Source organism: Spermophilus citellus (genome assembly GCF_964194105.1).
Source record: "Spermophilus citellus genome assembly, chromosome: 2".
Classification (NCBI taxonomy): domain Eukaryota; kingdom Metazoa; phylum Chordata; class Mammalia; order Rodentia; family Sciuridae; genus Spermophilus; species Spermophilus citellus.
The window spans coordinates 22,477,134-22,497,391 of NC_138183.1; the positions used below are offsets into that span (position 1 = coordinate 22,477,134).

The following is a 20,258-nucleotide window of genomic DNA, read 5'->3' on the forward strand; positions in this document are numbered from 1 at the left end:
GAGAGAGGAGAGAGAATTTTTAATATTTTTTATTTTTTAGTTCTCAGCGGACACAACATCTTTGTTGGTATGTGGTGCTGAGGATCGAACCCCGGGCCGCACACATGCCAGGCGAGCGCGCTACCGCTTGAGCCACATCCCCAGCCCCCCCTATTGTGACTTAATTATGTCCAGGACTCTACCTCATTGACTATTTTTAATGGCTACTTATCAATATGGATCGGTCACCTAACCAAATCAATAGATTAAGAGGGAAACAAATGCAACCTACTTGTGATGGTTTGGATCTTAAACAGCCCAGAAGTCACCTACTAAAAGCTTGATCACCAGGCTGTGGCAATGTTCAGAAGTGGCACCTCCTAGGAGGAACTTAGGTCGCTGGCTGTGCCCCTGAAGGAGGTATTGGGACGCCCGCCCCATCCTCTGTCTTTAGCTTCCCAGCATCCAGGAGGCGAGCAGCCTTCTTTGGCATATGCTCCCCACCATGATGTCCTGCCTTACCACAGGCCCAAAGGCCACAGGTCCCAGTGGCCATGGACTGAAACCTCGGAAACCATGAACCTAAATAAACCTTTCCACGTTAAAGATACTTGCTCAGTTTTGTCACAGTGACAGAAAGCTGACCCATTAGTAATTAAATGATTTCATGATAATTCCTTGGAAGTAAGTCTTCTAATTGCAAGTGTTGAGTGTGTTGGTAAACAAACTTTTGATTTTTGAAATAAAATGTTCGTAATTTTGAAAATTCCGATCCTGCAGAAGAGTAAAAAGAATAGTACAAGGAATACTCAAATATCCTACACCCGATTTTGCCAGTTTATAACATTTTTTAACATTTGCTCTCTCTTACACATGCTTTCATACATTTTGTTTTTGTTTTGTTTGAATCAGTTAAAAGTAAGTTGTTGACGCAATTATATTTACCCCCTAAGCATTTCAGCTTGTATTGCCTGGGAAGTTCTTTTTCCTACATAATGAAATTGTCATTATTACAACTATGACATTTTAAATGGACATAATATTACCATACATTATAACCTCATTTAAATTTCTTCAGTTTTCCCAAAAAGGTCTTTACAGAGTTTTTTCACCATCCTCTGCTGAGCCAATATTCAGTCAAAGGTTTGGTTGTCGTACCTAACATCCCCCAATAGACAACTTTTACTTATTTATTCTTTAAAATATTTTATTTTTTAGTTGTACTTGGACCCAATATCTTTTTTTTTTAAAGAGAGAGTGAGAGAGGAGAGAGAGAGAGAAAGAGAGAGAGAGAGAGAGAGAGAGAGAGAGAAAATTTTTAATATTTATTTTTTCGTTCTTGGCGGACACAACATCTTTGTTGGTATGTGGTGCTGAGGATAGAACCTGGGACACACGCATGCCAGGCGAGCGCGCTACCGCTTGAGCCACATCCTGAGCCCCCCAATATCTTTGTATTATTTATCTATTTAGTTTTATGTGGTGCTGAGAATTAAACCAGGGTCTCCCAAGTGCTAGAAGAACACTCTACTGCTGAGCCCCAAACCCAGTCCGACTTTTTTTTTTAACTTTTATGACACTGACATTTTACTTATTTATTCCTCATTAATTTGTTCATTTAGCAGTATGGGGATTAGACTCAGGAGTGTTCTACCATTGATCTACATCAGCTCTTTTTATATTTTGAGACAGGGTCTTGCTAAGTTAAGAAGGTTGTCCTCAAACTTGTGATCTTCCTGCCCTAGCCTCCTAAGTAGCTGGGATGACAGGTGTGTACCACTGTGCCCAGCTGACACTGACATTTTAAAGAGTCAACCTAATTGTCTTGTGGAATGTCCTGTAAATTGATTTGCCTGATTGTCTCCTTACGATTAGATTCAGGTTAGATATTTTGGAAAGAATACTATCCAGATGGTGTCATATACTTCCCATGGTATCATATCAGGAGACATATAATATCAGCTAATCCCATTATGGACAGATACTAAATTAGTCATTTGGCTAAGGTAATGTCTTGGCCCTTTATAAATAATAAATAATCTGGAGGTGATATTTTGAGGCTATTTGAATATCCTATTTCTCAGTTATGTTTCACCCAGTTGTAGTAGTCTTTGGTTTCTTTCTTTGAACCAATTTGGAAATTTCAAAATAGTAATTTTTCAATTTCTACCATTCCTTCTAAATGTATTATCTGGCAGTCTTCTTCGTCTTTTTTTAAATTTTTTTTAGTTGTAGATGGACACAATACCTTTATTTTATTTGCATATTTTTATGTGGAACTCAGTGCCTCATGCATGCTAGGCAAGCAGCTCTGTCCACTGAGCCACAACTCCAGCCCGTTTGACAATTTTCTGTTGAGAGAGAGAGAGAGAGAGAGAGAGAGAGAGAGAGAGAGAGAAGAAACCTTGACTTGAGTCCCCTTGTACACCCTATATCATTATGAACTCATGAATTCTTTTATCCATTTAGCATAATTTATCTCTAAAGGCAGAGGTAACATAGGTGAATTACAAATAATTCCTAATTAGAGTCCAAATCCTTTCCTCAAAATGGTACACAATCTCTGGACATCCTAGCATAACTAAGGACTAGAATAAAGAAATTCATTGGAAAGAAGGAATTAACAAATAATAATGACACACCCAGGCTCCCATTGCCTCTGAGCTCTTGAGTCCTGGTTGCCATGCTTATACTCAAGCAAGTTTTTCTCTAAAAAACAGACTGATCCAAGAAAAAGAAAAGTACCTAGAAGTACTCAGATTGAAGTACTCAAACTGTAGGTCTCCCAGTGAAATAAATAGGAAAATCAGACTCGACCACTGAGCCACATTCCCAGCCCTATTTTGTATTTCATTTACAGACAGGATGTCACTGAGTTGCTTGCTGCCTTGCTTTTGCTGAGGCTGGCTTTGATCCTCCTGCCTCAGCTTCCCGAGCTGCTAGGATTACAGGTGTGCTCCACCACAAATCCTCCTGAGTAGTTGAGATTACAGGCACAGGCATGCACTACCACCCTGCCTAACTCCAGGCTTTTTTTTTTTTTTTTTGGAACTGGAGATGGAATCTCCAGAGGGGCCTTACTATTGAGCCACCTTTCCAGCCTTTTTTAAATTTAATTTTGTTTTTTAGTTGTAGTTGGACATAATACCTTTATTTATTTATTTATTTTTTATGTAGTACTGAGGATCCAACCCAGCGCCTTGCACATGCTAGGCAAGCGCTTTACCACTGAACCCCAGCCCCAGCCCCCTTCCCAGCCCTTTTTATGTTTTGAGATAGGGTCTTGCTGAGTTGCCTAGGGCCTCACTAATCAGCTGGGACTGGCCTCGAACACAGAACCCTCCTGATTTAGCCTCCCAAGTTTCTGGGATTACAGATGTGAACCACCACACCTGGACAATGCCAGCCCTTTTAAATTTTATTTTGAGACAGGCTTATACTAGATTGCCTAGGCTTGCCTCACACTTGTAATTCTCCTGTCCCAATCTCCTAAGTATCTGGTACTATAGGTATACTCTACCATGCCTGGCCAATTGCAAGAATTTGAACACACTGATGGGGTTGAAAAACAATAAAGTTGGTTGATCTTTTCGAAAGAGACTAGAAGACAAATACATGAGGACTTAAAATGAAAGATAAAAATATTAAATACTTAATCTAGGAGGTCCATCAACTGTTTAATACAGTTTAAAAAAAATAGTAAAAGAAGTGGGCGCAGTGTTGCACGCTTGTAAACCCAGTGGCTCCAGAGATAGGATCTCAAAGTTCAAAGCCAGCCTCAGCAAAGGCAAAGCACTAAGCAACTCAGTGAGACCCTGTATCTAAATAAAATACTAAATAAGGCTAGGGACGTGGCTCAATGGTCGATTGCCCTTGAGTTCAATCCCTGATACTAAAAAAAAAAAAAATTAAAAAAAAATTATTTGTAAAAATTTGAGAACACTTTCCAGAAATTGTTCGATGCATTGAGTGCCCAGCAACATAAATGAAACTAAGCATAATGGGGTAGAGGATATCCTAAGGTGAGACGGAGGAGACAAAGAAGATGAGAAATACAAAGAAAAATATCTTTGAATGACATGTCAGTGGACTCAAAGGTAGAAAAAAAAATAACTAAACAGTATCTTCAAAATTAAGAGGGGAACATAACTCCAACTAAGAATTCTTTCCTAACCATCCTGGGTATTTTCATGTAGATTGGCAATGTTTAAGATATATAAACCCCCAACACTTACCTCCCAGTCTCTTTTTATCAGAAGCCCTTAGAACAAACAGCAGACTATTAAGAAGAGGCAAAAGTAAGTATAACACAGAGAAGCACCGAGGCCAGTGGAGAGTGGAGAGTGGACGCTTTACTAAAGGACAGCAGAAAAGACTTCGCCCCAGAGGAGGAAGGGGACCAGAAAGGTGGAATTTGTGGAAGGGCGAGGTCTTCTCTTTTTTATAGCCAAGGTCTTCTTTCAGTCCTCCCACATTCCTGTCCTTTGTTCCCTTTATTCTGCTGTGATAGAACGCAGATGGGAAGGCCAGAGGTGGGATAGGTGGGCTGCGGGAGTAACCTGGGCAGGAAGGGCTTCAGGCGGTTGATTAGCACCTCCCAGTTTGCTGCTTCATTAAGAATTCCTTAGGATGGGTACCGGGCCTTTGGGACATTAACATTTCAATGTCCCCTAGGGCTGCTCTGGTTTCCTGGACTCCAATCTAGATAATGGTCTTGTTATGCTCTCGAATTCGGGACCCCCAAAAGACCACCAGAGACCAAGATCGATGTAAGCAGCAAAGAGGTGTTTATCGCGAGCTAGTTCCGTCCTCTGCACACACACAGCAACTGGTGATGCTGAGGCAGGGTCTTGCTCTGTTGCTCAGGATATCCTTGAACTCACAATTCTCTCACCTCAGCATTCAGAGAACCTGTGGTTACTGGTAGTACCACTGTGCCCTGTGACAGGTAGTCATACTATCACTACACCACTGAGCTACATCCCCAGTCCTTTTAATTTTATTTGCTTTATACTGAGATAGGGTCTCATTAAATTGCCCAGATTGGCCTTGAACTTATGATCTTCTTGCCTCAGTCTGCCAAGGCATGGGGATTGCAATGTGCACCACCATGTCTGAGACTTAGTACAGGGATTTTAAAAGCATAGACTCAACAAGACATGAGAACTGAAGAGGGAATGATAGCAAGGGGATTTTGTGGGTAATGAGGATGATAGATGAGAGGTAAAGGACTTACCAGGTTCCATAAGACTGATTTTTATATTAGCAGAGGCAAGAAAGAAAACCCCAGAAACATAGAACTTGGTGGTACTAGGTTCTCTAGGAAGCAGAGTTGAAGGAGGTAGGTGACCCAATAATGTCTAATTCTCTTTGGAAAATGGCCAGGGATGGAGATGTAGCTCAGTGGTAGAATGCTTACCTAGTATTTAAGAGGCCCTGGGTTTAATCTCCAGAAACATACACACACACAAAAGAAAGAAAAGTCGGAAATTAAGGGAGAAATATATACTGAATGCTGGAACTCCTATAATTCTGTGAAGCAGGCATTATGATGATATATCTATTTTTTGTTGTTGTTTTTGCATTGAACTCAGGGTCTTGCACACATGGTAGGCAACTGGTCTACATTAGCCCCACTACCTATGTTTGTTGTTGTTTAAAAAAAAATGTATATATATATATATATATATATATATATATATATATATATATATGTTGTAGACGGACAGAATATCTTTATATATTTATTTATTTGTTTATTTTTATGTGGTGCTGGGGATCGAACTTAGTGCCTCACCCATGCAAAACAAGCACTCTACCACTGAGCCCCAGCCCCACTACCTATGTTTTATAAGAAGAGGAAATCAAGACACAGAGAAGTTGAGTAACTTTCCCAAGGTCACCCAGCTTAGAGGTATTTGGACCACTATTGAAATACTGGTAAAGAGGATTACAAAGCCTAATCTTGTCATTGTTCACGCTGTCTCATAAAGACCAACGTTGATTTACATGATAAAACAGACCCCCATACTCACCTTACATTTTAGAATCACATCCATATTTTAATTGGCGACAAGCAGTGGTAGCTGTAGCATAGCCAGGGCTTACAGACATGGATGCGGATGAAGGTTAAGATGGTGTTTTGGCGGCTGCCTGTGGTATTGGCTACGAAGCATCCATGCTTCCTCCTTTATGGCAGCAGCATCCTGACTGTGGTTCATGGATCCTCTCAGTGCGTTTGGGCTGCTATAACAAAATGGATTGAGTAGCTTCTCAACTAAAGAAATCTGTTCTTCACAGTTATGGAGGTGGGGAAATACAAGATTGAGGTGATGGTAGATTTGGGGTTGATGAAGGCCCACTTTCTCATAGATGAGCACCTTTGCTCTGTTCTTATGTAGTGGAAAGGGCTCTAGTGCTCTGGGGTTCTTTTAATAAGAGCACTAACTCCACTCATGAGGGTTCTGTCTTCATGGTCCAATCACCTCCCAAAAGCCCCATCTGCTAATATTGGTGATTAGTATTCGACATATGAATTGGGGGGGGGGGCACGAGCAGAGCATTCAGACCTTAGTATCCACCCCTCCTCTATGTGTAGCACAGAGAGTTGATTCCCCAGTTCTGCTGCCAGTGATCTTAACCCAGTCAGCACTGGGAGTGTGTCCACTGTGGGAAGAACACATGACTTAATGGAGTTTAATGACACGGGGCATTTTCTTGGGGCTTCTAGAACAGAAGCTGCTCTTTCATGAGAGAAGTAACAAAAAAAGAGACTTGCTTCATCTGCACAGGTGGTATGATAATATGGCATCTAGAACTGCTGCTGTCATTTTTGCCACAGCCAGGTGACAAATAGAACACATGATGAAGGGCAAAGCTTAGAAAATCAGAGATGAAAAAAAAATCTCTGAATCAGCTTTACTGTTGGACTATTGAGTCTGATGAGCCAGCAAAATCCATTTGTTTAAGTTGTTTTGACTTTTTAAAAAATATTACTAAAGTCCTAATTGATATAATATTTCTCAAGGTAGCAACCAACTTCCCCAAATATCAACTATGTTTCTTATTGTGGAAAGAAGAGTTGAAAGTAACTGTTTTTTCAACCTATTTGTTCTTCTGAAAAGAAATATTTCTTGCACATATTTGCTATGGATTGAATGATCGTGTTTTCCCACAATTAATACATTGAAATGCTTTCACCAATATAATGGTATGTGGTAGTAGGGCCTTTGGTAAGTGGTTAGGTCACAAGTTTCTGCCATCATGACTGTGATTCGTGCTTGTTATAATCTGCTTTCTGTTGTTATAACAAAATACCTAATATTGGGTAATTTATGAAGAATAGAGGTTTATTTGACTCATTGTTCCAGAGGCTGGGATGTCCAAGGGCATAGTGCTAACATCTCTTCCCCATCTAGTGAAGGTCTTCTTGCTACATCATAAAATGGCAGAGGGTACTGCATGGAAAGACAGAGCAAGTATGCTAGCTCGAGGCTTTCTTCTTCCTTTTATGTAGGCATTACAATTATTATGGAGGCTCCACTTTCATGATCTCATCTAATTCTAACTGTCTCCTGTATTAGTCCATAGTTTACTAAAACAAAATACCTGAGGCTGGAAAACTTACAAAGACAAGAGATTTGTTTTGGTTCAGGGTCACAGAGCTGTATCTGGTGACAGCCTTTTTGCTGGCAGAGTCCCAAGGAGAATAGGGCATCACATGGCAAGAGACAAGGAGTGTGTGTGTGTGTGTGTGTGTGTGTGTGTGTGTGGGAGAGAGAGAGAGAGAGAGAGGATCTTTCTCACTCTCTCCTTTCTTCTTACATAGCTACCAGTTTTCAAACATGGGGGTTCTACCCTGATGACCTTATCCAATCCTAATCATCTCCCAAAGGCCCCATTTATTTATTTATTTTTGGTGCTGGGGATTGTACCACTGACCTACATAACTCTTTTTTTATTTTGAAACAGGATCTTGCTAAGTTCCTGAGGCTGTCCTTGAACTTTCAATCTTCTTGCCTCATCCTCCCAAGTAGCTTGAATTATAGGCAAGCTTCAGCATGCCTGGGAAAAGGCCCCACTTCCAAACACTGTGCTCTGATTAAGTTTCCTCCTCTTCCTCCTCCCTCCTCCTCTTCCTCCTCCTTCTTCTTCTTCTTAAGAATGTTTTCAGTTGTTGATGGACCTTTATTTTATTCATTTACTTATATGTGGTGCTGAGAATTGAACTTGGTGCCTCACACATGTGAGGCAAGGGCTCTACCACTGAGCCACAACCCTAGCCCAAGTTTCTACCTTCTTAATACCTCACAGTGGATTGAATTTTGGCGTACGAACCCTTGAGGGATATATTCAAACCATATCTATAGTACATCCCAAGGCACTACCTCCAAATATCATTAACATGAATGTGGGGTTTAAGTTCCAAGACATGAATTTCAGGGATACATTTTTAACCTAGCAAAAGGCCTTAGAAAAGAAACTCTGAAGCACCCCCTCAGCCCTCCCACCACGTGAGGACATGGTGAGAAGTTTGCTCTTGATGAACCAGGAAGCAGCCTCCTGCTAGACACTAAATCTGTCATGTCTTGATTTTAGACTTCCTGTGTTCTAGAACTGTGATAAATAAGTTTCCATTGTTCATAAGCCACCCAGTCTATGGCATTCTGTTACAGAGGCCCAAACAAACTAAGACAATTGGCATCCTGGAGGAACTGTACAATTCCAAGATATTTTTACCGAAATAGGAGGCAAATAAGTTAAGGATGACTTAAGAATGGAGTGATAAGAAATAAGGGAGGGGGCTGGGGATGTGGCTCAAGCAGTAGCGCGCTCACCTGGCATGCGTGCGGCCCGGGTTCCATCCTCAGCACCACATACAAACAAAGATGTTGTGTCCTCCAAATACTAAAAAATAAATATTAAAAAAAAAAAATTCTCTCTCTCTCTCCCTCTCTCTTAAAAAAAAAAAAAAGAAATAAGGGAAGTATACTGGGAAATGAAATTGATGGGATCATATTGTTATATTATGTGTTGCCGGGTTATGTGTTGCTCAGGGGTCACTCTAGTTAAACTGGGCTAACTGGGCTGCACGAAATAACCACACAAGAGACACAAATGCCTTTTTCTTTGGGGTCCCTGTGATGGCTCCTCTGATCTTAAGGGTTCGCAGAAAGATAGAGAGCGAGAGCTCGCGCTGACCCCTTTTATTGAGGGAAGCTATTCAAATGAGGCAAGGGGTCAGGTTTCAGGGGGCTGAGTCTATCTTCATGATGTCCACTGTCAGCAGGTTGACTGACACCTGGGTAGGCCACACCCAAGGGCACAGTAAGAGGAGGGGACACACACAAGGCACTTCCATGGAAGATTCTATCCTAAACAGGGCAAGGGGTTATATTACAAAGGAACATGTGAGCATAGCTTCACCCATGGGGCTGTAGCAAGACACACCCATTTCTGTGACTGAGTGCCTCAGCACCCAGCTGGGGAGTGTAACTCAGTCACCCATAAGGTTGGCCTCCCACAATGTGTATGTACAAATATGTAACACTGAATCCCACTATTATAGATAATTATAATGCACTAATAAGAAATAAAATCAACATTAAAATAGAATATTTCATGTTTGAAAGATGTCAGCAAGACTAAGCTCTCTTTAAAAATCATTAAATTTAATAGGAGCAATCACTGGCAAACTTTTAGAGAAATAGTAGTGTGGGCTAGGGATGTGGCTCAAGCGGTAGTGCGCTCTCCTGGCATGCGTGCGGCCCTAGGATTAATAGGTATATGACCATGCTGAGGGCCAATAAAAATTTATGTTTAATAACTCTTAAAATTTGTAATATAAAACACGTTAGTCTGTAATAGATTGAAGCCTAAAAAAGGATTGCTGTTATTTATATATATATATATATATATATACACACACACACACACACACACACACACATATATATGTGTATATATATATATATTTTGACAAATTATATACTATTAATTATGATTACTCAATCCAAAATAATTTTTTAAATGGTCAAGGAAACATTTTTAAATATTTTAATTTATATATATGCTTTTCATGGATAAAGTGATAAGAAATTGAACAATAAAACTTTTAAGGTTAAAACTATTTTGCTTTAGGGCTATGGGTGTAGTTCAGTTGTAGAGCATATGTTCAGCATGTGTGAACCTTGGGATTGATCCTTAGCACTAGGACAACAAATCCAACCCAACTCAACCCAACCCAAACAATAACAATATCAACAATTACATCGGGTTAGTACAAATTAGGGGAAGTCAAATTGAAATACAAGTTCAAAGAGAAAATTCAATTATGTAAAATTTCTGACCATTAAGTACTTGTTCATGTATTTTTTTTAAAGAGATGATGGTGGGTGTCAAGTCAATCTTTTTCTTTTTCTTTCTTTCTTTTCTTTTTTTTTTGAATGTCAGGGATCAAACCCAGGGCTTTGATCATGTTAGGCAAGTGCTCTACCTCTGTGCTACATCCCCAGCCCAAAAGAATATCTTATTTTAGAAAATTACTACATGTAAGATAACATTTTTAAAAGTGACAAAAGGGCCTTCATTTATTTATTTTTTTAATAATTAGTTTTACAGTGCTGGGTATTAAACCCAGGGGCATTTTACTGCTGAGCTATATTCCAAGTTTTTTTTTTTTTTTTTTTTTTTTTTTTTTTTTTGGAGATAGGGTTTTGCTAATTTGTCAAGGTTTTCTTTTTCTTTCTTTCTTTTTTTTTGGTACCACCTCGTACCCAAACTCAGGGGCACTTGACCATTGAGCCACATACCCAGCCTTGTTTTGTATTTTATTTAGAGACAGGGTCTCACTTAGTTGCTCAGCACCTCACTTTTGCTGAGGCTGGCTTTGAACTTGAAATCCTGCTGCCTTAGCCTCCAGCGTCACTGGGATTACAGGCATGTGCTATCTCACCCAGCTAAAAGAGCCTTGATTGTAAAAAGATAATATTTAGAATAGAATTTGTTGTCAAAAAATTTCAAGTCATGAGGAAAATTTTAAATGCCAATCTATAAATGCAAGAATAGGTTGTATTATTTATCAAAACTCTTGGAATCAGGTGAACAAGAAATTTTGAAGTCACTGTCTAAAGAAATCAGAGGAGAAAGGATATTCAGGTATAGGGATAAATCTTTGAAAGAGGGAAGACTATACTCTTTCATTTTCTAACATGCATGATTTCATTTTATATTGGACCAGGTCAGCTTTCTGCCTCTTTTCCAATGATATTTGAGAGGAAAAATAAACTGAATTTTGCCCAAGATTGGGAATTGATTGGCAATGTCTGAAAGACAGAAACATATTGCAAAGTACTTGAAAGTGCTCTGGAAAGAATTCAATGCCATCTCTGGAGTTGAGATGAAAATTGGAACAAGTAATACTTAGGAGAGGACACATGGACCAGAAAACGAAAAGAAGAAAAACACTGAAGATGATGCGGATCTAAAATATAGTCAAGGGGCTGGGGTTGTGGCTCAGCTGTAGAGAGCGCTCGCCTAGCGTGTGCGAGGTGCTGGGTTCGATCCTCAGCACCAAATAAAGAAAATAAAGGTATTAAAAAAATAAAATATAGTCAAAATTCACAGGAATTACAGTCAAACAATACAAGGATTTTCTATCATGGTTAGAGACCATAAATAGATGTTTCTGAGTGTGATTTTAAAAATCGAAGTGTCTTGAGGTGTGCTGGGGTTTTATGTATAGTGAAATATGTCTTTAATAAATAACTGAGGGGACTGGGGATATAGCTCAGTTGGTAGAGTGCTTGCCTTGCATGCACAAAACCCTGGGTTCAATCCCTAGCACCTCAAAAAAAAAAAAAAAAAACTGACTGAAAAGAACAGAGATGAAGATCCTAAGTGTGAACTACGTGGGCAAGTTGGACCTAGTCTCTGGCTTTTTCAGTAACCAAAACAAATAACATATGAGACTTATTTATACGGAATTTTGGCTGGTCTGGAACTCTTTGGGAATGGATAATTCGGTCAATTGGGATAATTTAATTTTCTAGAAAGTTGAAGATTGATCCTTTTAGGCAGCTAAAATTGCTTATTTTTAACCACTATAGATGAAAATCTTGTTAAAATATACTCCATATTTTCTTCTTTTCTTTTTTGTAGTGCTGGGGATCTAACTCAGCATACTTTTAATTTTTTTTTTTAAGAGACAGGGTCCTGTATGTCATCCATGCTGACCTGGAACTCCTGGGTTCAAAAAATCCTTCTACCTCCACCTTCTGAGTAGCAGGGACTACAAGCATCAGGCATGTGGCTGTCTGGCTTGGTTTTTTGATGCTGATATAATAAGATATAATTTTACTTCTTTCTTTTCTTCCTTCCTTCTTGCTAGTTTGAACCCAGGATCTTGCATATACTAGGTGAGTGCTCTGCCCTGAACTATATGCCCAGTCCCTTGACATTCTAAAAATTTTGAGAAAGGGCCTAACTTGTCTATGTTGACCTTGCACTTGTGATCCTCTCACTTCAGCATCCGGAGTAGAGGGGTGCACCATTGCATCCAACTGACTTTATTATTTTCTTTTTTACTACCGGGGCCCTCAACCACGGAATCACATCCGTAGGCCTTTTTACTTATTATTTTGAAACAGGGGCTGTCTAAGTTGCTGAGGCTGGCCTTGAATTTACCATTCTCCTGCCTCAGCCTTCAGAGTCACTGGGATTACAGATGTGCACCACTGTATCTGGCAAGACCTAACTAAATAAGACTTCAAGATATTTTATTTCAGTTTCTCAGTGGCTTCTTTTCTGGTCCTCATTTGCCTCTCACCCCAATTTCTCATCTGTTTTTGCTTTTTTTCCTTGGTGTTGGGGATCAAAGCCAGCACCTCACGTGTGTGAGGCACAAGCTCTTCCATTGAGCTGCCCCCCCCCCCTTGTCTGTTTTTGAAAGTTGAATTCTAGATAGACGGTATCTTAAAGCTGTTATTCAGTGCCAAAACACTTCATATGACTATGAAGTATTTAATGGGAAAACTAAGATATAATAAGTTTGAAGTGAGAAGCAACTCTAAGAAACTTTAGAGCTTTAAACAGTAGTGATCAGAAGCATTAAAAAAGGGAATTTTTCACTGAGCCACATTCCCAATCCTTTTTAAAAAAATTGTGACAGTTTCTCACCAAATTGCTTAGGCTCTTGCTACATTGCTGAGGTTGACTTAAACTTGCAGTCCTCCTCCCTCAGTCTCCTGAGTCACTGGGATTATAGGGTTGGGTCCACGCGCAGAGTTCAGTATTGTAGTTTTAAAATTATCAGTGAAAATGTTTATGGGATATGGGGAAAACTGATATGGAATCCAGGCCCCATCAAAGTTGTAAATAGGGCTGCACATAATGTGTGCATAAACAAGTTCTTGTAGGATGCTCACTTAACTATTTTTCATAAATTTATCTTCGGTGATGGTGGGGCTGGGATGAAGGACTCTTTTCATTTTTAATTTTATGATATTCCTAATCTTTGTATTGTTTACCAAGATAATGTAAATTTTTGCCATAAAAACAACACAGGAAATGAGTATATCTTTAGTGTTGTGTAAGTATCTTGCACTTTGTTACATCTGGAATGACATTCAATTTTCAAGACATTTTTCAGGGATTTGGAGATTTCCATTTTAGGAGTAAATGCTATTCCAATTCATTTAGGATCTTGATTTCTTACTCTTATTAAAAAACAAAAAAAACCCAGTATCTGATCTTGGACCTAATTTGTTATGACAGTACCCATCACTTAAGTACAGCAATTACGCAATCCCTGAATTCGAATTCCATTTTGCAAGTGCATGGGATTACATTTTCCATTGTGCATGACCTCATGGACAAACTGAAGGAAAAAAGTTAATCGATATCAAAAATAAGTCATTCAGGTTGCCAAGAACGTATAAACAAAAATTTAATGGCTCCTATAAGCGTATACAGTTCCTCCGGAACACGTAACTTAGCGAATTTCCTTCATTCCGCAGCCCTGGTCCCTAAGGGCTTCTATAACCTACACCTCCCTGCGGCCTGCGCGGGCCGTACGCGGCGCCGGGGCTCGCCCGGGCCTGAGTCAGCGCTGGGCCTGAGAAGTTCGGCGGGAGGCGCAGGGCGGGGCTTCCTCCCGCCGACTCCGAACCCGGCTCTACTTTCCCGAGTCCACGTCTCTTCCTCTGGACAGGCGTGTTTCTTCAGGTCGGGCCCCGCCAACGTGACAGCAACAGACCTTTAAAACCCGAGCTTCGGCCCCGCCTCGAGGATCTCCCCCGGCAGGGGCAGCCCGACTCAGCTCCTCACCGACTGAAGCGCGCGGCTTCACGGGCCCGGCCAGCGGGACACCGCGCTCCTTGGCCGCCACCTCCTTGAGGCGCCCTCCGCACTACCCCAGGCATGGAGACCGGCTCGGACTCAGGTCAGAGGCCCACGCGTCCGGCCAGCGCTGGGGCCGCGGTAGGCTGTTCCGCGATGGCGGAGCGGCTAGGCCCGGTCGCCCGCCGCGTGCCGGGTCCGCGTGGGGAGCGCCGGCGGGGCGGGCGGCGGCAGGTGGGCAGGACGAGCCGCGAGCGAGCGAGCGAGGGCGGGCGGGCGCGCGAGGGGCCCAGCGGGGGGGCCGCTGGGAGGATGGCTCAGCTCTTTCTAAATATAAAACCGGCGTGAGTCGGACGAGCGCGGCGCGGAGCCGCAGAGCCGCCGCGCGGGGAGTCGGCCGCACAGGCGGAGGTGGCGGCGGCGGCTCCGCAGAAGGGCGAAGCTGCGGGAGCGCCCGAATCGCGAGCTCGCGGGGGGCGGCGAGAGCGACGCTCGCAGCGCGGAGGACGCAGACGGCGGCGGCGGGCGGGCCTCGTGGGCGCAGCACGGCCGGCGCGAGTGGCCGCAGGCGGCTCCTGGCCCCTGCCGCACCGGGAGCCGCGAGCCCCCCGCGCCCTCCCCCTTCCGCCCCTCCCTCAATCCCTCCCCGGCGCAACATGGCTGCGGCCGCCGCCTCCGCCTCCCAGGACGAGCTGAGTAAGTGCCACGGCCGAGCCTGCGGCTGCGAGCCCGAACCGGCGCCGCGCAGGCCCGGGGGCGGCGGCCGGCACCCGGCCAGAGGGCTGGGGCGCGCTCGCGGGGCGCCGGGCCGGGCCGTGCAGGCGGACGGCGGCGGTGGCGTGTGGGGGGCTGGGGCGCTCGGGCCTGGCGGGCGGGCGGGGCGCGGGACGCCGCCGCCGGCGTTTGTAGGCCTCAGGTTTGCACCGTCACGTTGCGAAATTGAAACCAGAGCCCCGGGCGGAGCCACCCCTGCCCGAGATCCGCCCCGGCCCGCGTGTCGGGGGAGCCTGGCTCCCTGCCCGTGGTGACCGGGGTGGCAGGCGGCCGGAGCCCCGGGGTGATGGGCAGCGCCGGACGGTCCAGTCTGACCCTGCCATGCCTCTCCTCCTCCCCGGTCTTGACTGTTGGGCGAGTTCTGGAAATGGAGCTTCCAGGAGGGGGAGAAGGTGCCTTTCTGTGACACACTAGAAATCAGTCGAAAGGTCACGGAGAGGCGGTGACCCTTAGTAGGAGCCGGGAGGGCAGAAGGGCCTAGAGGGTCACTCTGCTAGTCACAGGAGAAACCACGGGGTGACAGCGCTGTCAGAAAGGAGAACCAGAGCATACTCGACCCTAAGCGTTGCAGTTTTCCAGGGGACCTTGGTCCTTGCTTTCGGAGAGGGGTGGTCACCCTGAATCCCAGGTCGCCCGTCTGCTGCCCCGGTTCGCCTCAGTGCTTTGTGGGAAGTGTAGTCCCTGGGTGTTGCAGGCCTATGCTGGTCATAAATATTCAACTTTCATAGGACAAGTAGGGTAATTTTTGATTGCGTTTTTGGTGGTCGGTTAGTTAAAATGCTTTAGGTTATTTGCCCCCCTTCCCATGCTGCCCTTCAGTTTATAACAAAAACAAAGGTGTCATTTGGAGATGATGTGGGTTTTAAATGGAAGCATGGGCGAGGTGTTGCAAGCTGGTATTTGTGAAGCTTATGTTGTTAAAAGCTCCTTCTAGATTTCCATATGAAGGTAGTTATAAACTTAATTTGTGTTTCTTTGGTGCTTGGCAGTTTAAAGCTACTTTTATATACATGATCTCACTTTTACCCTCATAACAACCTTGTGAGGCAGGTAGGTGGGAATTATCCTTGTTTTAAAGAGGAGGCAGGTTTACAGAGATTAAGTTCCTTGCTGCTTTGACACAAAACTGGTGGAACAGGAGTACTGTTGGTTTTTTGAGCTGAAATTAACACTTGGTGTGGCCCTGGACAGGATGGAGAGTGTGAGGAGACAAGGTCTCATGAGGTGGTTAGAGGTTGACATGGTTTAATAGCCACAGGAGTTGGTTGCATGTGAAATCAGTCCCTAGGGAGCATCGCCAGGCTTTCTGAGATCAGTTCTCTTCTCTGATTTTATTTTTATTGTGGTAAAATACATAAAACAAAATTTAACATCTTAACCATTTTTTAAGTGTACAGTTCAGTGGTATTAAGTGCATTCATGTTGTGCAACCATCACCACCATCCATCTTCAGGACTCTTTGCATTTGCAAAACTGAATTCTGTACTCATTAAACAGCACCTCCCCATTCCCTTCTTCCCCTAACCTCTGGCAACCACCATCCTATTTTCTGTCTTTCTTTGACTACTCTAATTACCTCATCTAAATGGTATCATATAGTATTTGTCTTTTTGTGATTTTTTTTTTCAAGATTCATTCACGTTGTAGCATGTGTCCAAATTGCCATTTAAAGGTTGAATAATATTCCCTTATACGTATACACCACATTTTCTTATCCACTCATCTCTAGGAACATTTGGGGTTGTTTCCAAATTTTAGCTATTATGAATAATGCTGCTGTGAACATGGGTGTACAAATATCTCTTTGAGACCTAGCTTTCAGTTCTTCCTGGTATATGCCCAGAAGTGGAATTGTCACCATACTGGTTTGTTTTTGTTTTGTTTTGTTTTGTTTTCCTTTTTGAGGTGCTGGGGATTGAATCCAGGGCATTGTCATGCTAGGCAACCTCTTGACTCTGAGCTACATCCCCAAGTCTTGTCATACTGTTTTTCATAGTGACTACAACATTTTACAATCCTCTTAGTACTGCATAAGGATTCCAATTTCTTCACATCCTGGCCAATATTTGTTATTTTCTGTATTCTCAGTAGAACCATCATAATGGATGTGAGGTGGTCTGATTAAAAAAAAAAAATTGGGATACCACATGCTGTTCTTGTTGTGAGCATGAAATATGTTAAAATCTCAATTACCAGTAGGAATTGGAAACAAAATGAGAGGAAGAATTGGATATCGTTTTAAAGTTTCAGAGGTATTTATTCAGCATAAATTCAGTATATTCTCAGTTTGCTCCCATATATTGGGTACCTATCAAGATGCTGATAGTACTTCTGATTAAGGGATTTAATGGCTTTAGCATCTAATGAAAAAGTTAGGAACAGATAATCTAGTTCTAGCCTTTGGCCTGGTGTGGTATAACTTGCTTTTAGTCTCAAGTTTGCCTGTAATCCCAGACACTTGTGAGATCAAGGCAGTAGGATAGGAAGTTCAAGGCCAACTAGAGCAATTTTGTAAGAACCTGTTTCAAATTAAAGGGGGGAAAAGAAGAAAAAAAAAAGGGTTGGGATGTATCTCTTGGTAGAGTGCTTGGTTTAGCATGTGGGAAGCCCTGGGTTGATTCCCTAGTACTGAAATTCTAGCCTTTCCACTATTTTGTTTGGTCAGTAATTGGGCACAGAAATCTCTTTTGACTTGGTTTCTGCATTTCTTCAGGAGAGATTAAATACTTGGCAGTTGATACCTTGGACTAACTAACTTGGGACCATATATACGTATGTGTATGTAAATATGTAGATACACACATACACACACACACACACACACACACACACACACTGATTAAGAAATTTCAAGTGTTTTTATTTTCAGGATGGCTATAATAAAAGGGGATATGGCTGATAAAAGGTGCTTCTTAAAATTCCCCAGAAAAGGAGGCAATTATCTGAATATCTGCTATTATTTTTATTTATTTATTTTTGAGGTGGGACATTGATGTGTTCCCTGGCTAGTCTTCAAATCCTGGGCTCAAATGATCCCCCACCTCAACCTCTTAAGTGCTGAGACAACAGGTGTATGCCACTGCACTCAAGTTGCTATTATTTCTGACTAGTAGATGATAATAGAAGCAAACCTTTGGGTGCCAGCATTGTTTTCTTCATGTAATATTTTATTGTGAAACTCTTCAAAGAGAAAAATTGAAAGTGAATATTCATATACCTTCCATCTAGATTCTACTTTTGACAGTTGACCAGCTCTATTAGATCTGTCCATTTTTGTTCCAGTTTTTTCATTAAAATTTTTTTTGCTTTTACTTTTTTTTAATTTTGGAAAAATGCATCTAATATAAAATTCGTCATTTCTAGGTATACAATTCAGTGGCATTAGCTCCTTTCAGTTGTATCTGCCACCATACTTTTTTTTTTTTTCCGGTCCACAGCTCCTTTCAGTTATATCTTTTTTTTTTTTTTTTTTTTTAAGAGAGAGTGAGAGAGGAGAGAGAGAGAGAGAGAGAATTTTTAATATTTATTTTTTAGTTCTCGGCGGACACAACATCTTTGTTGGTATGTGGTGCTGAGGATCGAACCCGGGCCGCACGCATGCGAGGAGCGTGCTACCGCTTGAGCCACATCCCCAGCCCTCAGTTATATCTGCCACCATATTTTGTGGAGCTTCTGAGAAGAGGAATTGATTATTGGGTTTTTCTAATTAATTTAGTTGTATTAAAATTTTTTGGTAGTATCATTGAACAAATAAAAGTTGCCAAAAGGTAGGTAGGCAGGATAATCTTGGGTTGAGTCTTTTTTTTTTTTTTTTTGAGAGAGAGAGAGAGAGAGAGAGAGAGAGAGAGAGAGAGAGAGAATTATAATATTTATTTTTTAGTTCTCGGCGGACACAACATCTCCGTTGGTATGTGGTGCTGAGGATCGAACCCGGGCCGCACGCATGCCAGACGAGTGCGCTACCGCTTGAGCCACATCCCCAGCCCTTGGGTTGAGTCTTGTTAGAATTTATGACCTTGTTGCAAATCCCATGTAATCTTCACTTTAAATCAGATAATTACAATAGAAAATAGTGTAACTATTTTTTCTTGAGGGTTTACCATGTATTCTGATTGCTTTGTACCTATTTACTGATTGAACCCTCATAACAACCCTAATTCTGTTATTGACTCCTTGATGGAGCTTTCCTCATTATACTGTCAGGACTTGAACTCTGTCTTTGAGATCAAGTGAACTCTGTCACTTGAATTCTGTCATTCCAAAATTAATGTTAATTGTGCTCTACCATTATATTAATCTTTCTGCAAGGAAGAATATTACAGTTTATAATAAGATCTGGATAGATTTTTTTTAATGACTTGCTGCTATCTAGAAGGAATCTCTTATATAAAATATGGCAGTGTTTTGATGTTTGTTGAACAGAACATACTAAATTTTTGGATAAAATATGCCAAAAAGAGAATAATTAGTTCAGACTGTTAAAGGTAGTTCTGAGATCTAGTTTGTAACTTACTTAAGATCTATCTGGCCTGGTACGGTGGGTGGCACATGCCTGTAATCCCAGTGGCTCTGGAGGCTGAGATAGGAGGATCTCAAGTTCAAAGCCGGCCTCAGCAACAGCGAGGTGCTAAGCAACTCATTGAGACCTTGTCTCTAAATAAAAATACAAAGTAGGGTTGGGGATGTGGCTCAGTGGTTGAGTGCCTCCGAGTTCAATCCCTGGTTACCCCCCCCAAAAAAAAAAAAAAAAAAAGATCTTTCTATAATTTTCTTTAGTTTTGGAGTCATATTTGCAAATCAAATAAAATTCATGCAGGGCAGGTGGCTAGTTTTTCTTCTAGTGTATTCCTCTGTCAGTTCATGGAAAAGTTGACATTATAGTTACATTTCAGCACTGGTCAGAGGTTCCTGACAGAAGGAAAGAAGTATTTGAGACTTTTCACCTGGTAGCTGCTTACTGGTTTCATATTCTGGGCTTTATAATTATAAGGTATCCTTATAATCTGATCTTTGTTGGGATAAAGACAACTCATGAAAGAGCAACAGCCTGTAATCTTAAAGCATATACTATTAAATTTGACCATTTGACATAGCCAGGGGAAACTTGAGTCTCACAAATTGGTCAGATAATCAACATGTAAAATATCTTCTGAGAGAGCCTCTACTAA

At 41.9% G+C, this 20,258-nt stretch overlaps 1 protein-coding gene across 4 annotated transcripts in view; it reads left to right on the forward strand.

Moving 5' to 3' along the window:
* The first annotated feature begins 13,897 nt into the window (after window positions 1-13,897).
* Window positions 13,898-20,258, forward strand: part of ECPAS (Ecm29 proteasome adaptor and scaffold) — a 127,170-nt gene continuing 120,809 nt past the window's right edge. For 2 of the 4 annotated variants that reach the window (XM_081282381.1, XM_081282382.1), the window contains exon 1: window positions 13,898-14,419. Coding sequence is in view for 2 of the 4 variants with exons in the window: in XM_081282382.1 (XP_081138508.1) it covers window positions 14,398-14,419 (22 nt within the window). In the remaining 2 variants the exon portion in view is untranslated. Of the gene's footprint in view, window positions 15,013-20,258 lie in introns of all 4 variants that reach the window. The other 2 variants (XM_081282379.1, XM_081282380.1) reach the window with 2 other exon arrangements.